The sequence below is a fragment of the Mustela nigripes genome, chromosome 2, assembly GCF_022355385.1.
Source record: "Mustela nigripes isolate SB6536 chromosome 2, MUSNIG.SB6536, whole genome shotgun sequence".
Classification (NCBI taxonomy): domain Eukaryota; kingdom Metazoa; phylum Chordata; class Mammalia; order Carnivora; family Mustelidae; genus Mustela; species Mustela nigripes.
Window position 1 is genome coordinate 56,402,523 of NC_081558.1, and position 25,999 is coordinate 56,428,521.

The window sequence follows — 25,999 nt, forward strand, 5'->3', positions numbered from 1 at the left end:
CCATACTATTAGGGGTACACGTAATAGAAATCATAGAATATATCCAGCCAGGAGAAGACGTACACATGCCCATTCATAGCAGCACCCTGCATCAGAGCCCCACCCTGCAAACAACCCAGATGTTTGTAATAGTATGGGGACATCAGCGGCTGTCTATTCACACAGCACAATCATACTACAAATGTGGATTAAAGGTCTACCTCATGCAAAATAGAAGGAGGGCTCTCACCACCAATACTGAGCTCAAGAGGGCAAATACAAAGGAGTTTATGTTTAGTGATTCACTGTGGTTAAAATAGGGCAGCCAGCAAAATTAAGCTGGTGGTAAAAAGTCAGGTAACAGCGGTTTTCCTTTGGGGAGGGCTAGTGACCAGAAAGATCTATGGGAGATGCAGGGTTATAGGTCATCCTGTTTCTTTTCTTTTCTTGGTCATCCTGTTTCTTGATCCTCAATACAGGGTGTGTTCAGTTTGTGGGGAGGGATGGGGAATCACTGTGAATTGTATGCTTATGCTACGTATATTTTTGGTATGGGAATTAGTCTTGATATTTTTAAGTTGAAAAAATTAGATTGCATATGAAGCCCAGGATGAAGGAAGGGCTGTCAGCCTGTCATGCTTTTCTAGGCAAAGGCAAGTTCACAGTGACCATTTGACTCTCTTCTTACAGGGAGGCTGCAGCCGGGGTCTGAGCACTGCAGTGGGGTCAAGGTGAGAGCAGAGGTCCAGGGCTACACCACACTCCTTGTGAGCTACAGACATGGCCACGTCCACCTGAGTGCACGGATCACCATTGCCGCCTACCTGCCCCTCAAGGTGAGCCTGGGGTCCCTGCCCTCTACCTCCTCCCCCGATGCGAGTAATTCACTGGCTCTGGCAAATTTGTATTAAAACCCTGATTGGTGAGAATAGCTTTTGGAAGAGCGACCGCTCCCTCTTGTCTGAAATGTTGAAGGAGCAGAGCCTCCCCAATTGGAGACAGTGATTGTTAACACGTGTGTGGATGATATGTTCCCTGCAGGGGTCCGGACAGGAAGGCTTCTGGTCCACTCCAGAGCTATCCAGGTCTTCATGGAATCCTAGGATGGCACACGGTGCTGACTCTGGGGTCTGGGAGATGCAGCTCAGGTCTGAATTGTGCTGTTTGCCCTCTGTCAGGCAACCAGCTGGAGTAGGAGTCCCCCTTCGTCCATCTGTAGCCAGAGGCAGCTAAAGCCTTTGCAGCTCAGAGCCCACTGCCTCGGCTTTGACACCAACTCCCAGTCACCAGCTCTGACACCATCTCTGTGGCATTGGCTCATTTCATTTTCCGGACCTCCCCTTTCCCTGTCTGTAGAATGAGGCTAAGACAACACCTAAACCCTAGGGTTGTTGTGAGGAGTAGCTGAGCTAATGAATGAAACAGATTTAGAACAGTGCCTGGAAGGGAGTGAGTGCAGCAGGGTTAGTTATTAAAATGTTAATGAAAGGGAACCAGACCTTCTTCCAAGGGGGGTTTGGAAGGATTTACACAGCAGCTTGCGGTAGGGGGATGGCAGACCTACTGAGAACTTTGCCTCTCACACAGGAGGCCCTGATTCGGTGAGTTGGCTCCCCCTGCAGGGGAGGGGGAAAGGGTCAACCTCCTGGAGGCCCCCTCCTCTGCCAGCCTCCCAGACTGGGCCAGTTAGGGCCACATTTCCCTGACATCCAGCATCAGCCTCTATCTAGAACAGCTCTGGTCCCTGTGGTTTGTGGGAACAGGTTTTCTTCCCCCTCTCAGACATTAGAAGTGGAGTCAGTGGAGTTAGAGCCTTTTACCTCTGAATCTCTGGCCCTGAGCATAGCGCCTGATACAGAACAGATAACCACCAAGGGTTGGGTTGGTTTTGTGTTTCTTTTGGGTAATTGACATGTGACATACTAGTTCACCTGTACAAGGTAATGATTCGTATTTGTATACATTGTGAAATTGTCACCCCAGTAAGTCTAGTCTTACTCTGTCTTATCAACTTTCTTAGTCATAATCTACTCTCCTAGCGACTTTCAAATATGCGACATGGTGTTATTAACTCTAGTCACCGTGCTGTACAGGACATTGCCAGGAGTTATGAATTTTATAACTGGAAGTTTGTACCCCTGACTCCCTTCACCCATTTGCTGCCCCACGGCCCTCCCCAGCAGCCCTGCCACCACCAATCTGTTCTCTGTCTGTGAGCTCTTTTTCTCTTTTAGATTACAGTGAGATCATACAGTGTTTTCTTTCTGACTTATCTCACTTAGCACACTGCCCTCAAAGTCCATCCATAGTGTTGCCCATGGTAGGATATCCTTCTTTTATATGGTTGAAAAATATTCCTGTGTGTGTGTGTGTATCACATCTTCATCCATTCATCTGTTGCTGAACACTTAAGTTATTTCCATACCTTGGCTATTGTAAATAATGCTGAAAGAAACAGGGGAGTGCAAATATCTTTTTGAGTTAGCGTTTTCATTTCCTTTGGTTAAATACCTGGAAATGGGTATTTTTTGAGAAGGGTTGTTTTATTTAGAATCAATGAGTGTGCACATGTGTTCAGACTTACTAGCCAGGACAGAAACCAACATCTCCTTAGCCCTCCCCTCTAATCCCCTCCATTGCCAAAATCTATATGAACACCTTTTCTACACCAGTTCTTGCTCTGAAACTTAGGAATGCACAGTACAGAGAACACACAGAAGGGGCATCTAGGTGGCTCAGTTGGTTAAGCAACTGCCTTCAGCTCAGTCCATGATCCCAGAGTCCTGGGAGCGAGTCCTGCATGTTCCATGGGGAGCCTGCTTCTCCCTCTGCCCTTTTCTCCTCTCATACTCTCTCTCTCTCTCAAATGAATAAATCAAATCTTAAAAAAAAAAAAAAAAAAACATACAGAAATCCTTGTCCTCATGAACGGACATGCTGGCAGAGACAGTAATAAACCAGTGCTTCCCATGCAAAAAGTAAAGTAGGAGAGGACGAAAGGGAGGGTAAGGAAGGGGGAGGGTGGCAGTTTAAAAATAGGAAGTCAGGATCCCCTTCCTGATCAGGGAACAGGGGTAGGGCTCAGAAAACATGATTCCAGAGATGGGCAGCCTTCTTGAGGAACCCCTGCCACCCACAGCCTCAGGTAGAGTTTCTTTAGGACTCTGGGAAGGAAGTTCCACGGGACTCTTCCTTGGTGCTTGCTCTAAAGGACCAGACATCCTATTTAACTGGGGTGTGTGACTGAAGTATCAGAGGCAACCGACTGAGCTCACTGTCCCAAGGTGGGATTAAGTGTGAAGAAAATATGGACAGGTTCCCAATCGAGGCTTCCTGACTGGACAAATTATAGAAGGATATAGGTCTTTTCTTCTCTTTTTTTAATCTTTCTTCTGTTCTGATAATAATTAAGATCAAGTTTATTTACATATAACAAAATCCAAAACTGTGGCTTAGCCAGTGTAGAGGGTTTATTTCCCTTTCACATGAGAGCCTTCACATGGGGCTAGTGTGGCAACTCCATAGTCACCAGGGCCCCAGGTTTCTATTTTTCATCATTCTAGTACATTGCTTTCATCCTCACATTTGCCTTATAGTCTAAAATGGCTGCTGGAGCTCCAGCCATCACATCTGCGTTCCGTGTAGCTAGAAGGGGAAAGGGCTCTCCTCCCAGCTGAGGTAGTTTTATCTAGTAACCTCGTCAGAAGTTTAAAGGAACAGTTTCTACTTCATTGGCCAGAACTTAATCCGTTGGGCATATCTATCTTCAACAGAGGCTAGGAAATATTTTAGCTGGACAGTTACCTACACTAACAAAATGGGGTCCTTTCTCTAAGGAAGAGAGCAGTGTGGAAATCATCTCTGAGTAAGATACACAGTTGGTACCTGACCCAGGCTGGAGAGACAGAGATGCAGGGAGAAATCCCACACTGTGCCCTGGCTGGCCACTAGTCCGTGGGGAAGGCAGGTGGTCAGACAACTGCAGTGAACATAGTAAAGGGAATGAAGAGCCCCAAGGGGGCAGGTCATCGATGAACACAGAAGTAGAAGGAGGGCCTGCTTTGCAGGGAGCCTGGCTGATGAGAGCATTCGAAATCGTGTGTGTCAGGTGACATAGGAGGCTGTGAAGTCTCCCTGGGTCAGTCAGATCAAGGAGGTGTTTGAATGCCGAGTTAGGGATGGCTATTTACTCTCTTCTTACCTAGCAGTGGACAGCTGGTGAAGGTCAGGGAAGGACAAAGTCAGGTCCACATTTAAGATGGGCACCGCTCGGCCCTGCCCCCTGACATACATGGTAACCCCCTCTATTTGGACCTTGGAGGGGCTTATGTTTGCTGGCTACCTCATCCCTTCCACAATCAGCACCCCAGTTACAATCCGGCTTCTGTCTGCTACAGGGATTGGCATCCCTTAACCTACCAGCAGGTTACCCCCGGGAGTCCCTACTGCATGGGTCTGGGGACCCCACTTGGCTCTCCATTCCCACAGTGTCAGCATGACTGAACTCGACAACCTCAGCCCCTGGGACAGCCAGGTGCAGTGCAGCCCTGACTTCTGCCCACCCCACCTCTCTCCTTCTGTTTCTTGATTCTGGACCCAGTGTGAGCATCCCTGAGAGGGGGCGCGTGGTGCTGGCTGCTGGAAGTGTAGGCTGTCTGCGCTAAGGGCCTCCTGATGTCTAGACTCACCCTCTTGTTCTGCAAACCAGGTTCCCAAGGCCCCAGAGTCGGGGTCTCGTCCGAGGTGCAGGGGCTCTCTCCTCTCTGGCCTGGCCAGTTCAAATACCTATGCCTTCATAGCCGCCAAGGAACCTATACGATTTATGGGTGTCCTTCATTAGCTGGGCTGATTATTAACCTTTCTTCTTGGCACAGGATGCTGTGACACTTTTATGCCTGAGTGGGAAGAGCATTACACATGAAGGTGATAATTCATTGTTCTCCAGTTGTTAATTACAGGCCACGTGGTGCCTTTACACCATCTTTCCCTTTGGGCTGGCCATGGAAAGAAAAAGTCCTTTGGCCACATTTACAGTGACCTGCTTTGCCACAGAGAAGTTTTGCTGGTTGTAGCATTGAGACTTGGGGAAGAACAGAGCACTGGACTTGGAACAGACTGGGTAAACCTGGACACGTGGTTTCACTTTGCTGGGATTCATGCTTTCCATCTGTAAAATGGGGATGTCAGTTAATAATAATGATGGTTGATAACAGCAGGAGCCATTTATTGAACACGCATGGGACATGTACTTAGGGCTTTCGTTCACATGCCCTTGAATCTCTATAGCAAACTCATGAGGCTTGCGTTCTTGTTGTACCATTTTACTGGATGGGGAGACTGAGCCTTATAGAGGTTAACCTGCTTAAGGTTGCACAGCTGGCCAGTACCAACTTCATTCTAGTTGTGGTGACCGAGAAACATCATACGGAAAATGGTGGCAGGGAGTGACAAGGGTGATTGAGTTGGGAAAAGAGGTAGCTGGGGACAGGAGGTTCTGTCTGAAGGGGTCAGAGAAGGTGTCTCCGAGGAGGTGAAGTCTGAGCAGAGGCCTGAGTGGTGCAGGCCATGAGGCTGTCTTGAGGAAGAAAAACGAAGGCCCTGATGTTGCTCTGGCCATTCATATGCAGGAAAAGGACTCTTTTGATGGTTTTGAGACCTGGGCTCACAAGCAAGGTAGAGTCTGTGGCTGCGGGCGCCCCAGGTTTTTTGAAATTGCACATGTGTGTGTACATGTGCATGGAGGGAGACCTGGAGAAGTGATACCCAATAACAAATTCAGGAAAGTGTCCATATTGCAAAAAAACAAAGAAGTTCAAAGGACAGAATTCTCATTGACAAGTGATATGCTTTCTTTGCTAAGGGTTTAATGTAAGTACCCAACCCAGAGAACCTGTGCCCAAGAGGCCTCAGCAGGTCATGTCACCTTGCCCTCCTGCCTCCATCCTGGAGGGTGTGTGGGTCTTAAAACCTGTCACTCAGGTCAGACTCCCCCTCCATATGGAGGAAGATGGCCGCTTGCCAGGACACGGCTCCAGGTGACAGCCGAGCAGCCATCAGTCTGTACCTGTGAGGATTTGAAGCTCTTGGCAGTTGGGGGATGAGAATCTAGCCACCATGGGGGATGAGAATCTAGCCACCATGTGGGCATGGAAGGACCTGGGTGGAGGATTAGGTGCCCTGGTGAGTGGGTCAGTGTAGACTGGACTGGAGTGTGCACTGACCGTCCAGTCTTCATGACAACCCAGCAATACATTCTGGTCTCTACCTGCAAAGTGTCTGAGATTGGATGTTCTGCCCAGAGCGGCACAAACCCTCGGGGCTTTACAGATTCCGGGAGAGTAGAGCTTGGGGAAGCAAGACCCAGATGTAACTCTGGATGCTCTAGGCAGTAAACCGAAGACACACTCGAGGTGTGTTAACAGTGGCCTCCCAGCTGCCAGCATGCTGGCCATTCTGAGCTAGAAGTGGCCCCACCCACGTGGGTGGCAGTCTATGACATACGTTACACCTGTGTGTATCCATACCCACAGCAGACATTGCTAATCAGTCCTGGCATCCTTTTTTGCCTGATGGTGATTCCACTTTCGGAACCAGTGCCCCTTCCTCCGTCTTGCCAGCTGTTGCAAGGCTGTCAGGGTAATAGGTATTTGCAATGCTTGTTATGAAAATGTTGGGGATCATGAGAGGTCAAGGGATCCTTCAGGCCAAGAGTAGGGGACTGGTGCAGGCTCCGTCACTGCAGCATTGCGGTGACCAATTCTTCAGACTGGTCTGTTTCCCTTTCTTCTCAATTTTAGGGTTTGCTTTCGGATGATTTTTTTTTCTTTAATTTTAACGCATATGTAAGTTGTTTATGTGGTTCCAAAGTTAAACCTGTCTTAGGAGGATCTTTGCAAGTCTTGCTTTCACTTCCCTTTAGGGAAGTTACACATGGACTTTCGGCTGCCTGGTGGATCAACAGCTCAAACCCCTGCATTGTTCAAGGGTCAGCTGTGCATGCACATATTGAATAGTTATGCTATACCCCTGAAACTAATACAATGTTCCATGCCAATTATACTTCAAGAAAAAAGTAAATTTTTCCTACTAAAGGGTTCACGTTTCTCTACCAACTCACCAGCAGAGCATGTGCTCAAACTCCTAGATTTTTGCTAATCTCATGGTTAAGGGTTTTACCCATGATTTTACAGAAGAGGCAAATCAGTTTACCTCCCACCCCGCCTAGACAGTGTATCAGAATGGGAACACAGTTCTTCTGAAAACACTCATATGCTTTTGGATCTTGACAACAAACCACAGTGGTGCTGTCAATGAGCAGACCAAGTTCCATGGAGGGGTTGCAATTTGTCTGACCTCCATGGGGTCGTCAGTGGCAGGGCAAGGCCTCCCGTGCACATGAATGCTGACTTTCCTTCCCCCCATCCCCCAACAGGCTGTGGATCCCTCCTCTGTTGCCTTGGTGACCCTTGGCTCCTCAAAGGAGATGCTGTTTGAAGGAGGTCCCAAACCCTGGGTCCTTGAGCCTTCCAAGTTCTTCCGGAACATCACCTCCGAGGACACAGACAGCATTAGCCTGGCTCTCTTTGGGCCCTCTACCTCCCGGAATTACCAGCAACACTGGATCCTTGTGACCTGCCAGGCCTTGGGAGAACAGGTGAGAGGGCAGCCATCCCTAGACCCATCTTGTCCAGAAGGAGGGGTGGAAAATCCCCTTCCCTGAGTACCCTGCCATGTGCTTACAGCACCATTTCCCAGACAGGCAAACTGAGGGTCAATGGGATAGGCAGGTTGACCAGGGTACCCATTTGGAGACCCTGCCAATACAGGACAGCTTTGCTAGAGCTAGCTAATTCTGGCTCCCTTTCCACTAGTGGGTGACTTCTCTCCCTGGGCTTCATCACTGCCTGCCACCCAACTGGGGGATGGGACAAATCCTGGGGTATCACAGTCAGAGGCAGCCAGGGTCAGGCAGATAGCGTACATGAGCGAGACTTTAGTCCAGGTTTGGCATCTCTTTTCAGTGTTTCAGGATAAGCAAGGAATCCCAATATTTTTTTCTGCAAAATCCCTCAATTTTTATCACAATGCTGAAAACCAGAGAAACTTGGAGACTGGAAGACCGAACCCAACATGTCGGTGATCTGAGCTCTCGTGGGGCTGGTGTGGGCTAGAGAGAGCAGCAGCTCACCCATCGGGGCCACCTGTGCCTGCGACTCCAGAGGCTCAGGGCCCAGTGTTCATTTTGCTGATAGTAAGGACATAGCCCACCATTCACAGGGTACCCCAGAGCCGGAAAATCAAGAGCAAGGTGGGAGGCCAGCGGGGATCAAGAGAGATAGGAGAGAGGCCATGTTTTTAGGGAAGTGGAGAATGTTAGGGAAATGGAGGATGCCCTTGCACGTGCAGTAGTGCAAAGGATGTCAGTTGCGTTAGAACACATGTGCTCACATCACCCGAGTTACACTTACAAAGCTTGCCCAAACCCAGACAGCCTTGGTGTGGATGGGAAAGATGCACAGTGAAAGGCCCTGACTCCCACTGGCTTTGTTTTGTCATTTTTTTTTAATTAATAAGAAAATTTTTTAAAAAAATAAGAAAAATAAATAAGGGAATAAACTTAGTCCAGAAGGAAATGAGAGAAGTTTATCCTCCCTGGCTTGGCATCCTCATCCGTGTCCCAGCTGGGCTGGAGGACTTGGTCTTCTGAGCAGAGGGCCCTCCGGGATCCTCCCACTCCGTGTCCTGTGCCTCTCACTTCCTTGGGGGCATTACGGTGGAGGCGCGGGGCCTGCAGGTCAGCATGGAAACCACCCTTTGTCCTGCCTTGTGGTCAGGAAGGGTGAGGGGCTCTAGGATCTGACCATTGGGTCCTACGACAGTATCGTGTCATTTGAGGGGCCGAAGGTGCTCCCTTGGCATGGGTCATTCGCTGGGGTGCTTGCAAAACTCAGGCCTGGGCTTGACTTCTGAGTTCCCAGGCTAAACTAGACTTCAGCTTCCCTCTTTTGTTGCCTCTCTAATTGTGGCTTCTGCAGCAGCCAAGTGAACTTCTCTCCAAGAGAAGGACAGCATGCAGGCTGAAGCCCCTCACACAGCCTCACAGGCCGGGCCCCCCACAGCCTATTGTCCAGTCTGTCTGCCATGCAGGTCTCTGTCCATCAGCACATGCCCTCCCAACACCTGTACCCCATTGTAATGGATCTTCTAAGTCAGTGTAGGCCCCTCATTTGAAAACCCACAGGCCTGGGAATTTGCCCCTACAACTCTGGGGTCTTTGGAGGGTCCCGGCAAGCTGGGAGGCCTTACTGCTCCCCCTCCTCCCTGGGTCACAGAGCAAGCAGTGGTTGGGCCAGCATTTGTAGAGGGCCCTAGAGACTCTGTCCAAAGGCCTCTTGCATACTGAGAGAGCCTTCTCCCACACATACGTCCCTGGCCCTTTGTATTCTGGTGGTGCAGGTCTTATCTGCCCATTCTACAGGACAGCAGCCTGAGTCCAAGGGAGCTGGCTCTTGAGGCCAGGCTCACAGTGGAGCAGGCACACAGACTCTGACTGCTCTGTTCTGCCAAGGTCATCGCCCTCTCGGTGGGGAATAAGCCTAGTGTCACCAACCCTTTCCCGGCGCTGGAGCCTGCCGTGGTGAAGTTCGTCTGCGCCCCGCCCTCCAGGCTCACACTGACCCCCGTCTATGCCAGCCCACAACTTGACCTGTCGTGTCCGCTGCTGCAGCAGAACAAGCAGGTGGTAAGTGAGCAGTGTTCAGGGAGGGTAGCAGGTCCATGGTGCGCCCTTGCCTCCATGCTCGGTGGCCCCTGCTTGGGGCCTGCTCCTGGGCAGCTTTTACATAGCAGAGGGTTGGGGGTTGAAGCCCCAGAGAGGTGAGGGGCTCACCTAGATTCCCAGTTGCTCGTGACAATGCCAGGTGGAGGTAGGGTGCCTCTGGTCCCAGGCTCCCCCTCTCTGTGCAGCACTTGGCAGCTGGTAAAATCTCATCATTTTCTGTGACTTGGGGATGTTGAGGTGGGCCTTTGGTCTGTGGGCAGCCAGTGTGTGTGTGGTCAGAGGGGAGACTCTGCACCTTTCTCCATGGGTGAGGGGAACGTAGGGAGGCTGTGTTTCAAACGTACACATGGGAGGGGAAGAAAATCTTTGGGGGTTGCTCTCACAGGCAGGGATGGAAGATGAACCCTACAGGTCTGGTCCCCCTGGGCTTGTGACCAGTCTAGCTTTCCACCCCAGGACACCCAGAGGCCAGAGTGACAGATGCAGAGGACTCTGGAGCCCTCCTGTTCAGGCTCAGGGGCACCAACAACCTCCCGGCCAGCCCCAGCCCCCAGGCCCTTCTCAGGCAGAGACCCAGCTGGCAGTTTTTCCTTCCTTCTTTCAACATGTGTTCATCCAGCACCTTCTGTATGCTGTGCTCAGAGTCCTGGGTTCGAGAATACAGAGTACTCAGGACAGGTGAGGCACCTAGAGGGGACAGGAGACCAGGAGGCCCACGGATAGCAGACTAGAAGGACAAAAGGTGGGGATTGCTGTGGAGTGCGGGAGTCAGGGTAGGATCCTTATCAGCGGAGGCCACTTCAGATGGGGCCATGAAAGGCCACTGTCAGGAGGACACTGTGTCAGGCCCCATGGTCAGGAGATGCCAGCCCAGAAGAGCTGAGGTAAGGGTGTCCCAGGCAAGTAGAATGGCAGTGCAAAGGCCTTGAGACTAGCCTAGGGTCTCTGTGTCCCTGCTGCCCATGTGGAAATCAGAATGGTTGTCTGTGCCAGGAACTCTCACCTGTGTGCCTCATTGCCCATTGCCAGGACCATCTGGGCAGCCAGGCTTGTTGGATCCCATTATGGCTTTGCCCACGAGACCCGGAGATGGGCAGGGTCCCAGAGGAAGAACCTAGATCTGCCCACTCCCATGTTTTCAGTGCCTTCTCTATGGCCCCTGCGGCTGGTTCTTTCCTCCCAGCCCCGGCCTTATGATCAGCCCGAAGGCATGTCCAGCTGCCCTCTCCCTTGGTGGCTTCTAAGGGGCCCTGTGTCTCCTCCCCCTCTAGGGATAGGACCCTCTTCCCTCTTTGCCGTTTGCCTGGAGAGGACTCAGTGCCTAGTCTTTGTGCACACAACTGAAGCTTTCTGAAGCTTCCTGAAGCTGTTTACCTAGGTAGCCTATCCCAGCGGGGGAGGAGATTTGGGATTTGGCTTCCCTGTGGGTAAAGGAGGAGAACAGCTTTGTGTCTGGTCAAAGTCACATTTCTTTGAAGCTCTGTGGGGGGTCACCGACTCCAGTTCCAGGACTCAGGAACAGCTCTGCCTGTCTGGCCTGTAACTCTGCCTCTTGGCCCCCGCATTCCCTGCAAGCTTGGGTGACTTGTCTTCCTGCTGTCCCGGTGGGTGTCTGCCTTCTCTCAGGCTTTCTGGATTGCTAAGCTCTGAGGTTCTCGGCCGTGGGAGCCCCTCTGTTGCCCCCAACGCTGGTCCCTTTAAGGGTCACTGCCTCAACAGCATTCAGCACGAAGGGAGGGTTCTTTGTGCCCAGACTCGGCGCGCTCTCCTGCCTCTCCCACCGCTGGCCAAGGAGTACCCCCCTGTGTTTCCTCTCAACAGGTGAGGCTCTGGGGGCTTGTCACCTTGAAGCCACATTCACCCCTAACTCAGGCTTGGGTGTTGGTGGCAGGGAGCTGTCGTTTCCAAGCTGAAAATCTGTGCATCCAAGACTTAATTCTTCTCCCTGATTTGAGGTGCTTTTGAGACGAATGTCCTGAAAGCTTCACATCTTAAATCACTTTCACATATTTATTTAGCACATTATCCCTGAAGAATATAGTCAGGCAAAGTTTGGACTCTTCTGGAAAACCTAGCCTGTTCGTCCCCTGGGTGTGAGGCCAGGAGTCAGCCATCAGCTGACATCAGTAGGGACTGACAGCTGGGGCTGGATCCCTCCTTGAAGGACCTTGGTGACAGTGGTCTCCTAGGGCTGTAGGGGACAACCGTGGGTGAACCGAAGGTGTTCAAAGCAGTAAATGTTACCCTTCTTATCTTATTCTCTGCTTAGACCTGGCCAGCAGCTTCCCATTCCCCCAGAGCAAAAGCCAGTCCCCTTCTGTGACCGCCAGTCCCTGAGTCCAGGCTGCTGTTAATGTCCCTCCCACCTGCTCCCCCCATACTGGGACACCCTCTCATGCCATGAGCACCCCAGAACATGCCCTGTGTGCATCCCCAACTTACTGTTCCCTCTGGCGTGGCTTCTCCTGTGTTCCCAGGACTCCCTCCCTGCCTCCTTCGCTTCTTTATTCAAATGCTACTCCTTGCAAGGGTGTCCTCAGCCTTTAGAACTTACCCAGAGTTTTCCCCTTCCCTCAACATTTTATATTCTGGCTCTCTTCTCCCCTGTCCCCAAGCTCTTACCATCATCCAGTGCCATAGAATTTGCATGTTTATTTCCTTCTTTGTGAGTCTCTAGAAGAGAGCACTACTTGGGGTAGGAGGTCAGTAATGTGATGGACAAATGAACACAGGAATGAGCATACCACGCCCGTGTCCCTGTGTCTTCTGCCACCCCCCCTTTTAAAGATTTTATCATTTATTTTGACAGAGAGGAGAAAGAGAATGAGTGCATAATCGGGGGAGTGGCAGAGGGAGAAGCAGTCTCCCATTGAGCAGGGAGCCCGATGCGGGGCTTGATCCCAGGACCCTGGGATCCTGACCTGAGCTGAAGGGAGATGCTTAGCCAACTGAGCCACCCAGGTGCCCCTCTGCCCCTGACTCTTGCAGGGTCAAATGCCCGGAGAAGCCAGGTGAGGTGCTGGTGAAGGAAAAGGGGCTGGGGTATGAGGCAGGGATGCAAACCTGGAGAGCAGGCACCCCTTTGCAGGACAGCCTGCCCCCCCTCAGCTCCAGCCCCTTCAAGCCCAGGCTGGCCAAACCTTCTCATTTTCAAAGAAAAAAACAGGCCAGGCAGATCGATGGGCATCTTCCTTGTCTTCACACGCTGGGTACCTGCCAAGTGAGCTGTGTCTGGCTGTCTGTTGGCTGTGACCTCGGGGTCAGCGCGGGGCTGTCTCTTGACGGAAGGATGACAGTCAGGCTGTGGAGCATTGCTCTGAATAGGCTTGTGCATGTCGTAGATCTCACTCGTCAGGAAATAATGGACCTCAGAGACAGGATCACTGGGCCATCCATCAGGCCTGGTGTTGCGGAGCTGTGAGCTGCTCAGGCATGGCTCCTGCGATTTCTGATCTCACTAGGGGACCTTGAGAAAGATATATCCGTGCCATGCATTCCCGGGTGCAGTATCAATTTAATTTTATACCTCTCCAAAGCCAAAGGCCACCCAAGATATGTTTGCAGAGTAAATTATGGGCAAGGCCAGACACCAGAACGCAGCAGAACAGTCAGAGTGACAAAGTGGAACCAGACTCCGGCCTGACCCCAGTCCTCAGCTCTGGTCGTCCTGCGCTCAGCTCACTGCGGCTGAGCCCCGTTGCGTGCCATGATGACTGATCACCCCGGGGCATGTGTGGAGCCCTTGCCCGACCTGTACTCCGGGGAGAGGCCACATAGGGGAGGCCGCACACTCACAGGGGAGGCCTGTGGGCTTTAAAATCAGACCAGCAGAGTTCCACCTACCCCAAGTAGTGCTCTCTTCTAGAGAACAAAACCTGTGTAACCTTGGGCAAGTTGCTGGATGTGTCTGAGTCTCAGTCTTCCTGTTTGTTAAAATGAAGATAATGTTGCTCCAAATGCCCGTTGGAAGGATCCAAGTGTGCTTGGCACAGGATGTTAATGTCCTTCCCTGGGAGCACAGTGGTGGGGAGGGGGGAGGCATTAGTTTCCCACCCAGGTTGCTTCTACAGGAAAGAGAAAATGCTACTTCTCATCCCTGCCCAGAGTCAGCAGCTCCTGGGTTGAATCCAGACTGGTTACAAGATCCTTTGCATCCCTGGGGGTTTGTGCTGACCCGCGTTTAAAATTTGCTATATGCTTTGGCTCAGTGTCATCTAGGGGAGAGAAAGCTAGAAGGACCTGGGGAGGAGTCTTCCTGGCACCAGTCGGGAATTCAGGGACAGTCTCAGTCTGGACAGGCGAGGCTAGGCAGGAACAAGTACCCTCAGATCCCAGGGCCTTCCCACAGCAGTTCATTTCTTCCTTGCACCACCCGTGCATCACGGTAGTGGGGGACCTGGCTTCGTGTCACTGCTCTCTTCCTTCCGAGACATAGTCGGTGGGACACCCACCAGGTGGAATGTGGCCGGAGAGAAGGAGAGCCTGGCAGGCTGCTTTGCCCTGGAGGTGTTTTAAAGTCAGTTTCTGCCTTTCACCAGTCAAAGCAAGTGACCTGGTCCCTCCTAACTGCAGGGGCCAGAGAAGTTGAGCCCTGGTCTCTGGACCCATGGCTGCTGGAGGACTGGACATACTGGTAACTACCACGCATGACTGCCCATTTCCAGACTTGCTCATTTGTTTCAGTGAGCCAGGCTCTTGAAAAGGATCTCGTATGACCCTTTTTTAAAACGGGGTCCTGGGAGGTGGGTTCTGCTGTGATGCTCACTTCACAGATGTAGAAACTAAGGCTCTGGGAGGTGGGCAGCTTGCCTGGGTGGTGAGAGGCCGAGGTTTGAGTCCAGGCAGTAGAATCCGGATGTCTATGTGCTTAGGGTCCCTGCTTTGCTTCCTGCCCCACCTACCCCCTTGCCATCCGGGCAGGGAGCAAAGGGGATGAACCAGCCTCTGGGAGAAATGAGGCCGACTTGGCATGGGTTCCAAGGGGTGGATTTGCTTAGGGAGCCAGAGGTAATGGTACAGTGGTTGTAATTCAGGGTTTGGAACTGAACCCTGACAGTGTACTACTCATTTGCCGAGTTGCCTTTGATTTGTTCCTTTGCTTCCCTGGGACTCTGCTTCCTCACCCTTAATGTGGGGATGGCAGCTCCCATCTCACTGGCATATTTAAGGATGAGGTGAGAGAGAACCTGGCTCTGAAAGGAGCTTTGCAAGCTGAATGACTAGGACATTTCGAATGTTGTAACTGGTGTTCTTGTTGAACCCTTGGGGGCGATCATCCTAGAGGGGCTGGGCTGGGCGTGCATGGGTCAGAGAGGAGGTGGCAAGGATTTGGGAAGGTAAGGCCAAAGAAGAAGTAGAGCAGCCTGGCCAAGGTGGCGCTGGGAGGGTGTGGGCTCTAGGGTGGGGTCTCCTGACCTTGGCATTCCCAACATTTTGAACCAGATCCTTACTTCTTGAGGGTGGTCCTGTGCTTTGTGGGGTGTTAGGCCACATCCCTGACCCCTACACTTTACATACCCGTTGCACCCCCTGGCCCCCCATTGTGATCATCAAAAAGGCTTTCAGACATTGCCAGGATCACCCTTGGGGTAACAAATATTTCCTCCCTCAAGGGGGACCATGGGCTGGAGTGAGAGGCCAGGTTGGACAGAGCTATGAGGCATCTTGAGGCGGGGCAGCATAGTTGGTGACTTGCCCCCTCCCCCTACCCAGGCCCCAGGGAGCCCTGAAGGCAGCCATCCAGTTCTAGGGTGCCCCACACGATCAAGGGCAAATGTGCCCTGTTCTAGGTACGGCCGGGATGCGAGATTTCTGCCCCTTGCAGGTTCCGGTCTCCAGCCACCGCAACCCCATGCTGGACCTGGCCGCCTATGACCAGCAAGGCCGCAGATTCGACAACTTCAGCTCTCTGAACATCCAGTGGGAGTCAACCAGGCCCCTGCTGGCCAGCATCAGGCTGGAGCTGCCCATGCAGCTAGTGGCCCGGGATGATGGGAGCGGCCAGAAGAAGCTGCATGGTGAGCCCGCGGTTGGGGGGTGGGGGTAGTCTGCTGACCCAGGCCTGGAGGACAGAGTGTAGTGACACCCCAGATGGACAGGAGGGACACTGAAGGAGGGCTGGCGGCAACTATGGACCCCACTGGATCACTTTTTCAGGGATGGGCAGACAAACTGAGGCTCAGGGCAGGGGAGTCTCACGTCTCAGCTGGTCCAGATCAGCCAGCCTCCCAGGCCCACGTTGCTCCAAGCCACGCACCTTCACAGACCAGTGGTGGCCAGAAGTCAGGGCCAGCGCTGCTCCCCGAAGCCGCACCAAACTTGGCTCCACGGGCCTGGTAACTCATATGGTGCATATAGTTTAAACCAACTCAGTCATGTATTTTTAGGACCAGAGACTTAAACTGTAAGAAGGAGGGAGGGGCTGCTTCCCTGGCAGCAAGGGGGCAAAAACCCAGCATCTGTTCTCCTCTCCCTGGACTTAGGCTTGCAGGCCATCTCGGTTCATGAGGCATCGGGGACCACGGCCATCTCCGCCACCGCTACTGGCTACCAGCAGTCCCACCTCAGCACGGCCAGAGTGGAGCAGCCGGTATCTGCCTGGGGCCCCGGGGAGGGAGTGGTTCCCCCAACCCCGCCCCACTGTCCCCACTGTTCCCGCTCACATCCTGCCCACTGTCTGAGCATCTGGAGCCCCCTGAGCTCACTGCATTCACTAACCCACACCCAAATCGAATGCCATGGGCTCGCATGAACTGGTGTGCCTTCCTGCTGACCTCCTGCCTCCAACACCCATATCCCTCATGCCTGGCACTCAGGCAGCTGGGGTGGGGGGGTCCAAATTAAGGGCAGTCTGGCCCCAGCCCCTCATGGCCCCTGCATACAGCTTTGGGAGCCCTCGAGCTCATCTCTCCTGCCTCTTCTCCCGCAAGGTCCTGACCTCACACCCCACCTGGATGTGCCTCAGGGCCTTGGCCCTCCATGACTTTATACCCCGAGTCCCTGCTGCCTGGAACACCATCCCCCTCCTTCCCTTCACTCCTACCCAGCTGGTGGCCTCCTGTTCCTTAGTCCCAGCCATACTGTCAGCCTGTCTGCGGAGTGGTCCCTGAGCCTGGGCACTGAGTAGCTGCCCCCACCCCCAGCGTGGTGTAGATGCCCCCCCCCCCCATACACACACAGTTGCCATCATCCACATACACTTGGGTCAAGGCCTGTTGAATCTTCTCTCCCCACCCCAGCATCTCATGGGCTGCCTGTAGAGGCACGGCTTATGGACAGTAAGGGAGGGCATCTGGGGGGTGGGGCATGAGAAGGGCTCCCCTAGAGTGGTCTTACCTGGATGATCCCCACCCCATGGTGAGGGAGGGGCAGCAGTTGACTTGGGTTTTATATAGGGTGAAGGCAGCAGATGGTGGCTGGAAAGAGGAGGTGGGACTGGGTTCCAGGAAACCCTAAGTGCCAGGATAAGGAGCTTGAAGTTTCCTTCTGGGTAGTGGGGAGTAAGGGAAGCATTTGAAGGGGGTGGAACCCCAGCGGGAACAGCACTGAGGCTGGCCTGGGGGGAGGTTGCCCTCAAGAAGCACACCTGTATGCCCCTTGCGGTTCAAGTTTTGGGTACTCTGTTCCCCACCTGCACAGGGTGTCCCTTGGCTGTGGGTGGCCTCACGGGCCTCCCCCTTCTGGGCCTCAGCACTTAGGCTCTTTGGCCTGTGGGCTTTTCTCTAGTGATAACTGCCCTTAACCTTCACTTCCTTGGCGTCTGCTCACCTGCGAGCCCCCCCACCCCTGCCACCTCCAACATGCCCTTCACTGCCTTCGCAGCCCACCCTAAGCTCTGACACAGGCCATTCATTTGCTTTCCCTTTTAATCCTGACCTTAGATTCAGTTCGCATCATTGCCAAGGGCACTTGTTGGGCCCCTAGGGCTAGCACAGGGCTGGGTACAGGGGAGGAGCTCGAGCACGAGGACACAGGTAGGTCCGAGCTGGGTCAGGTCCAGCAGTCTCCCTGAAGGCCATGTGGCTGAACCACATACTTGGAAATGTGCGCCACCCGAGGGAGTGAGGGGCAGTGCTAGTTCCCTTGTGAACCCACTGTGACGACATCCCCTCCACTCAGCCCCTTTGCTGTTTACCTAAGCCCCAGCCCCTTGCACATGGCTCCACAGCTGGTCATTTGCTATGTGTCCCCGCTTTCTTGGTGAGTGGAGGGTATGAATCACCCGTTTCATGGGGCCTGGAAGGTGGGGTGGGATGCGGGCCTGGGTAGAATTATTGGATGTCTCAAAGGGATGTGGCCTCTTGGCTGGGTTGGCACACGAAGGTTTTCCTGGGGCTTGTGTCCCCAACATACTGAGTGCCCTGGGATAACACCAGGACCCAGGGTTTCTAGAGCTGCTCTTTTAGTGGTGAAGCCCGTGGGATGGCCCATTGCCTTGGACCTAATGGCCCTGTTTTGCTTCTCCAGTACGACCCTCTCGTGCCCGTGTCAGCCTCCATAGAACTCATCCTGGTAGAGGACGTGAGGGTGAGCCCAGAGGAGGTGACCATCTACAACCACCCCAGTGTGCAGGTACAGAGTTCTTTCCCTGTTACCGTGACACCTGGATGTGGCCCATGCGGTGGGGATGGGTGGGGGCTTGCCTCTGACACCCAGGCTGACCCCTCCTTGCAGGCGGAGTTGCACATCAGAGAAGGCTCGGGCTACTTCTTCCTCAACACCAGCACCATGGACGTCATCAAGGTGGTCTACCAGGAGGCCAGGGGCGTGGCCACGGTGAGTGTGGGTCCCCACGCTCCTTGCAATTCCTCCTTAGGCTGGCCTTGGGTGTAACAGAGTGGTTACTTCCAAAGTAGGTGCTTAATCACACCAGATGCAATTGGTGAAGCCTTTTGAGTCTGTAGTTCATTGTGAAACTCTCATCATTTGTGAACTACCTTTGAGACTTCGTTCCACGTCTATAAACTGCCCACACTATTAGTGAACCAGCGGTTTCCTGTCAGTCTTTTAATTAAAACATGATATATAAGCAGCAGTGTAACAGTGATAAGGAAGGCTGCTTTTGAAAGGTGTATCAGCTTTTTCTGTTTTCCCTGTGTCTTTCTTGACCGGCTCCCTGTTCTGGCAAATACAGACTCAGCTGTGCCCATGGTGTGGAAGGGTTTAAGATTCTGCTTTTTGTCAGGAGTTGCACCCTTAGTTTTTCCCCACTATGTTGCTATGTAGGCTGGCTGAGCTTTTTTTTTTTTTTTTTTAAGATTTTATTTATTTATTTGTCAGAGAGAGAGAGGGAGAGAGAGTGAGCACAGGCAGACAGAGTGGCAGGCAGAGGCAGAGGGAGAAGCAGGCTCCTGCCAAGCAAGGAGCCCGATGTGAGACTCAATCCCAGGATGCTGGGACCTGAGCTGAAGGCAGCTGCTTAACCAACTGAGCCCCCCAGGTGTCCAGGCTGACTTTTAAAAAAATATATTTTTTAAAGGTTTGTTTATGTATTTTAGAGAGAGCATTGAGGGGAGGGACAGAGAGAGGGAAAGAGAGTCCCAAGCAGACTCGACTCTGTGCTGTGCTTAGAGCCCGATGCAGGACTGGATTCCATGACGCTGAGATCACGACCTGAGCCTAAACCAAGAGTCAGACACCCAACCAACTGTGCCACCCAAGCACCCCGAGGCTGCTTTTATGTAATTGTTTGTACTTAGCTATTCTCTCTTTGTAGAGGATTTCAGTTGTTCAGATCTTTTTGCTTTTTAAAAACAGCACTACAGTTATAGCAAAGAGTAAAAGCAAACAAACACCAAAATCCTAAATGTCTGCATATGTGTGTAAGGAGTTATTTTGCAATCATGCAAACAGAACTTTCTCCAAAACAAACGTACTATGGAATATACAAACAAAGACATGACACCCAAGCAGTACCATTAAACTGCAGTTCTGCCGTGGCCCTTAGACTGCTCTGAAGTCCATTTCTCTGTTTGCACTCACTGACTGTCTTGACACAGGGAGTCACAGTTATTTGCCTCTGGAGTGGGACACGTGTAAAGGACATGAGGGTCACGAGCAGGGTTTCCCGGGATGAGGAACATACATGGAGGTGCTGTGCCACATGGCCCCTGATGTTTACTTTCAGTGTCAGTAGTAGGGAGTGGTGGGGACCATGGCAAAGTAGAAAGCAAAGACCGTTTCTGAGGGACAGCCACCAAGTGCCTCCAGGTGGCTTTTGTTTAATTTTTATTTTTAAAATTTTTTTATTTTTCAAAAGGTTTTATTTAGTTCTTTATTTTAGAGAGAGAGCATGCATGCAAGTGCTGGGGGAGGGGCAGAAGGTGAGGGAGAGACTCTCCCAGCATGGAGTGGCAGACTCCATGCTGAACTTAGAGCCCAACAGGGGGTTTGATCCCATGATCATCACCCGACCTAGGCCAAAACCAAGAGTCAGATGCTCCACCAGCTGAGCCACCCAGATGTCCCCCACCCCACCTTTCGTTTTTGTTTTTTGTTGTTGTTTTTAAAGATTTTATTTATTTGAGAGAGAGAGACAGAGCATAAGGGGGGGGGGGGAAGCAAACTCCCACCTAGCAGGGAGCCCTATGTGGGGCTTGATCCCAGGACCCCCAAGATCAAGATCTGAGCCAAAGGCAGACGCTCAACCAACTGTGGCCCCCAGGCACCCCATCTTTTATAATTTTTAATACCAGCTTTATCATGGTATAATTCGCATACCATACACCTTGCCCATTTCAAGTGTAAAGTCAGTCGGTGTTTAGTCACTAGGAGACACGTGCATTCAGGACCACGGACAGTTCTGGAGCATTTACATTCCCTGAGAAAGAAACCCCTGTACACCCTAGCTGTGTCCTCCCTGTTCTCACCCAGAGAAACAAAAGAGCATTGGATTTTGTCAAATGGCTTTTCTATGTCTCTTGAAATACTGATGTGGTTTTTGTTTTTTATCCTGTTGATATGATGTGTTGCATGAATTGCCTTTCAGACATTAAACCAACCTTGCATTTCTGGGGCAAATGCTACTTGATCATGATATGGAATTCTTTTTACATGTAACGAGACTCTGTTTGCTAATATTTCTTTGGGTTTACACTAACAGCCCTAAGAGGTACTGGTCTGTGCTTTTCTGTCCCATGATGTCTTCAGCCAGTGTGGGTATCCAGCAACATTGGCCTCACAGAATGAGGCCTGCTTCTTAGTTTTGGTAGAGTTTGTGTGGCATTGGTATGAAGTGCTCTTAAATATTGGGTAGAATTAACCAGTGAAGCCACCGGGACATGATCTTTTCTTCCAGGGCAGGTTTTTGATTATTAATTCCATCTCTATATATGTTATAGGTCTGTTCACACTGTTTCTTTTTGAGTCCATAGCTTGGGTCTTTATAGGACAGAATGCCCTTTTTAGGACAATTAAGATTTTTTGCTTTCTGGGTGTTTGTTCTGTTTTCACATTTACATCCCTCCAGTGATTGACCTTGGTCTCTTCCTGGCTGTGGAGAGGCTTTCTTTTGGTTCCGTCCCTTGGTGAGGAAGCATGTCATAATAATCCTGTTTTCTCAGAGGCAGAGTCTTAGCCGACAGAACCCCTTAGGTGTGTCACCATAAATCAGAGCAAGAAAACATTTTCTCTCGCCACCTGGGAACAAATGTGTGTTGTTAGAGGCAGCAGGAGGGTTACTAGAAGTCTGAGATCAGAGGAAACTGTCCCCAGAGTATTTTTGTTCCCTTTATAAAAGAATGGATAGTTCCCTGGCCATCACTCCTGCCATGTAAATGAGCGTTCACTGTCACATCCTTCATACTAAAAGGAAAAGCTCAAGTTGTAAATAATTCTGACCGCTTGAGATATGCCTTGCTTTGCTTTACTTCTGGAGATTAAAAAAAAAGAACTCCCTTGTGATCAGCAGGGCACCTGGGTGGCTCAGTCAGTTAAGTGTCTGCCTTATGGCTTGGGCCACAATCCCAGGGTTCTGGGATCGAGCTCTGTGTCAGGCTCCCTGCTCCGTGGAGAGTCTGCTTCTCCCTCTCCCTCAGCCCCTCTCTGCCACTGGTGCTGTCTCTCTCGTGCTCTCTCTCACACACATAAATGAATAATATCTTTTTTAAAAAGTCCCTGTTATCAAGAAGAGGGAAGCCTTGAGTTCAGAAAAAATGGGTACAGTGCCAACAAAACTTGAAGACCCCTTTAGTTACATTTACCTTGCCCCTTATCTTTTGAATAAGCCCAGAGCATAGATCTGTAGCCAGAGAGTGAACTCTCCTCCAAGAACAAGAGCTTCTAAGAGCCCGTGTTGGACTGGGCTACCCCTATAGGTAGTGAGTCCCCCATCTCTGGAGGCAGCCAAACAGGAGGTGGGACACTTGTCTGGGAGACTCGAGATGGGATTTCAACATCAGAGCCAAGTTTCCCCAGGAGACCTCGAGTGCCTATATAGTCCCACAATATTAGGTTTACCCCCATGCCGTCCCTGTCAGTAGCAGAAACTAGGCTTTTCTAGTCAAGACCAGTAATGATGTTCCCATTCTAAGAGGGTCCCAGGAGAGCCCCAGCAGTTCTCTCTTGGTTGTGGGCAAGCCCTTGCTCATGTGTCTCATCCTGCCATGGTTCCCGTGGAATGAGACAGAGCACTCAGGGCAGGCACGACCCCCGGACGAGCCTAGCACTGTGGAAAGCACCACAGCGTCCCATGTGGCGGGCCCCACGAGGCGTTCTCGGGGGCACCTTGACCATTGGGGTCTCTGCTTCATGTCAACTCAGGCCTGGACAAAGACCCTTGCACCTTGAGGTAGAGCTTGGGCTCTGGTTCCCTCTGTCTCTTCTGTAACCTGCCAGAGGGGTTTTTCATGGAGCGTTGACAATCGGTGACAGTTGTTTCTGAAGGACGTTTACACATTTTCTTTGGCATTTTCCAGCTGCTAATTAGCAACATTCTCGTTTCCCTTAATCACAGAGACGAGAAAGCCCACAGCAGTTCTTCAGTTAGCTCACAGAAGATGTTTCTTTCTTTCTTACTGATACACATTCAGGATGCAAGAATGTCTCCTGGGTGCGCTTCGGCTTCTGAGCATCTCTGGAAGGGAGCTGTCACGCTCACACACCAGGGCCATTATGAAGGCTCTCTGGCCACACAGTGGAGGGCCGTGCATGGCTGTGCTGAATTCTTACACCCCTTGCCCCCCACAAACTCCCTGAGAGCAGCCTTTAGTTCATTTCTGGCTGGCATGCCCCTAGGAGTGCTTACCTGACTGAAACTTATGGTTCCTTTTTTCTCACCCATTCTTTCCATTTCAAATCAAGTCCTCTACGCAGAACCCATGTAACTAGAAGGGGAGGCAGGGATGGGGGCACGTGACCTACTGTGCGCCAGGCACTTCATACCTTTAAAGTAATGCGTTCATTCTGCAAAGATTGGTGATGGTCCAGGTACTGGTAGTTGGTGGGGAACAAATCATGAGCCACATTGTTTGTCTCCGTATCCTCAGTCCTGTGAGGCCTAGCCAAGCACAGTGACCTTGTATATTCAAGGAGTGTTTCCAGAAGCAAGAGGGTATGGATAGCAGGTGGCAGCCATGGGCTTTGAACTCGGGTGTGTGTCCTGCTTTTCCCCTGAGAATGACCTGAGTACAGAGGTACCTGTCCCAGTCCTGGATGGATTTTCATCCAACATCCAAGCCAGGGCTCTTCCCTCTGCCTGTGACTTTCCTTTGTTTGTGGTCACCACTTACAGGTCTCAAGGACATGCCCTGACCACCACCCCCTACCCCATGCTATTGACAAGCACTCTTTAGTAGGAAATGGGAGCTGATGACTTCTGGGACATTTGGACATATTTGTAGGGCTCCTCCTCTTCTATAAACACCACCCATCAGAGGATAAGCCTGAAGCGTGTGGGGGCCTAGGGAAGCAAGGAGCTGAGCCGGTGCAGGCGGCATCTCAGGGGCTGGGCGGGTACGCGGGGACATCCACAGCATCACTCGCAAGCGGAGCTGCCTCTGGCTCCACTAGCAGGGTCTTAATGAGCAGTAATGCATTCATCGTCTCTGAAGAGATGACAGGACTCTCCTCTCGGCTCAATACGCGCTGAAGTTCTCAGGTGGCACCTTCAACACCTAGAGATGAGAATTCGCTCTGGGCCTGGAGTGCCCCCTCCTCCTCCCCTCCATATGCAATGCCCCCGGATGTCAGTCAAGAAGCAGGTGGACCCAAAACGCCTGGAGAGGCAGACAGGCACAGTCCAGAGTTAGTAGTGATGCTGGTCCCCTCGCGGCCAGTAGATGCCTGGTAGACACCCTCCCTTCCCCAAGAGGGGCCAGTCTCACAGGCGGCCCAGCAGAGCTCGCCCTTGATGCCTTGCTCAGCAGGGGCAAGGGGAGTGGCTGTGTGGTGGGAGGACAGCTTGATGCTGCCCTCTGCGTCCGTCATTCGGAAGGATGAAGGCAGCCAGACGTCCAGCCTCTGGGAAATCAAGTGGAAGACGAATTGATTTCTGCTCGCCTTTTTGTCATTGTTTAAAATGCACAAAATGGTCCTTTTGAAGGGGGAGGGGAGAGCTAGAAAAAGCCCTCCGTGCTTTTACCTGTGAGGGTCCATCTGCCGCCAGTGTAACATGTAATTTCTCAGCGCCGTGAAGGACGCACTGGCCCCTGACAGCACCGAATTCCACAGGAGGATTAGATTGGAGCCTTGAATTAGGTTTTCAAAGATAGCTCTGGTTTCTCTCTCGAATTTGTAAATGCATTCACATTAAGGGAAAAGGAATAAGCTGGGTGAATCATCCCCGGCCAAAGGGGAGGCCTGGTGCTTCCCAGACCCCGCTCCTTGGCCCGTATTTCGTACCAGACTCGGGTGGCGGTGGCTCAAATTGCCAAGGCATTACTCCAGGATACGACTGTGATTTCCACTCTGGGATCTTTGTTAATCAACTTTAAGTCATAGTGCAGAAGAACTTGGGCACGCCTCCTCGGGGCTAGTGTGCCCTTGAGCTCAATGATACTGCCAGCGTGGCCAAGCTTGCTAATCCTCCATGCCCCCAGCTCACTGTGGGCTCGGGCCTCAGTCTCAGTCCTGGCCTTTTCCTGGCCTGCCCTCCTCCCTTGCCCACAGTTCCATTTTGGTTGCTGCGGGCATCTCGCTCTGGCAGAGTGTGGTAGAAGGAGCCCTGAACTGGGAGCTCAGGCACCTGGCTTTTCTTCTCAGTGCTGCCCCTTCAAGGCTCGGTTCTCAACCTCTGTGGGCCTCAGTTTCCCCCATATGTGCACTGAAGGAGTTGGACTGCAGTCAGTACTTCCCAAAGAGATGAGGGTACATGGGTTTGCAGACTGTTTTTTTTTTTTTTCTAGAATTTGTAGTTCTTCACAAAGTTAATATTAAAGCTAAGCAGACAGACTAGAATACCAGGTTTCTTTGCCATCACTACAGTAACCTAGAGCTGTACCCTGGGTCTTGGTCTGATCAATACATGTTTATTGGGGACTGAGCCTGTGCCAGACGCTAGGCCCAGCCCTGAGAGAGGCTGGTGAGAAGATAGCCTGGGGGAGGATGGACACTAGACAATGATCTCTGTCACAGCCCAATTATAAGCAATAAAGCTGCACCAGGAAAAGTGAGCAGCAGAAGCAAAGAAGCCTTAGCTGTCTAATTTGGGAAGACTTTCCTAGGAAGGATGCTTGAGCAGAAGCCTGAAGGATGAGGAGGAGCCAGCCGGTGAAGATGGGGTGCAGGGAAAAAAGCCCCAGGTTGTTAAGATGGGCTATGCAGCCCTGAGGCAGGCAGGCCCTAGCTGGCTTTGAGAACCAGAGCAGAACAGTGGCTGCTGGAGCCTGACGGTGGTGAGGGAGCAGGTTTTGCAGTGACATTAGAGCCCTGGGCAAGGGCCAGCTTCATGCCAGTTTCTTCTAGGACATATGAAGGATTTGGACTCATTTTCTGGGCCACCTTCAAAGGATTTTAACCTGGATATAATGTGACCACGTTTGGATGTCTCCTTTGGTTCAGAAACCTGCTTTTCTTCCCCCCCACAGGTTCTTAATACTGACATTGTAGCTTTTCAAACACTGAATCCCTGTAAACTGCCCCCCTTCCTACCTCCTGCCAAATGACTCCACCAGCGCAAACTGCAGCCAGCAAAGCCAGGGCCAGACAGGGATGGGAAGCCACCCTCTGGACCCAGCCACCAGCTCCGTGGCTTACCCCCCACCTGCCCAGCCCCAGACCACCCAATTGAGATACATGCCTAAG

The 25,999-nt window shown here is 51.8% G+C and overlaps 1 protein-coding gene across 1 annotated transcript in view; it reads left to right on the top strand.

Moving 5' to 3' along the window:
* The window catches only part of NUP210 (nucleoporin 210), a 102,782-nt gene that overhangs the window by 45,539 nt on the left and 31,244 nt on the right, over window positions 1-25,999 (top strand). The window contains exons 14-20 of the mRNA XM_059390413.1: window positions 670-815; window positions 7,412-7,633; window positions 9,548-9,721; window positions 15,585-15,777; window positions 16,243-16,349; window positions 18,227-18,331; window positions 18,434-18,535. Coding sequence (XP_059246396.1) covers window positions 670-815; window positions 7,412-7,633; window positions 9,548-9,721; window positions 15,585-15,777; window positions 16,243-16,349; window positions 18,227-18,331; window positions 18,434-18,535 — 1,049 coding nt within the window. The remainder of the gene's footprint in view (window positions 1-669; window positions 816-7,411; window positions 7,634-9,547; window positions 9,722-15,584; window positions 15,778-16,242; window positions 16,350-18,226; window positions 18,332-18,433; window positions 18,536-25,999) is intronic.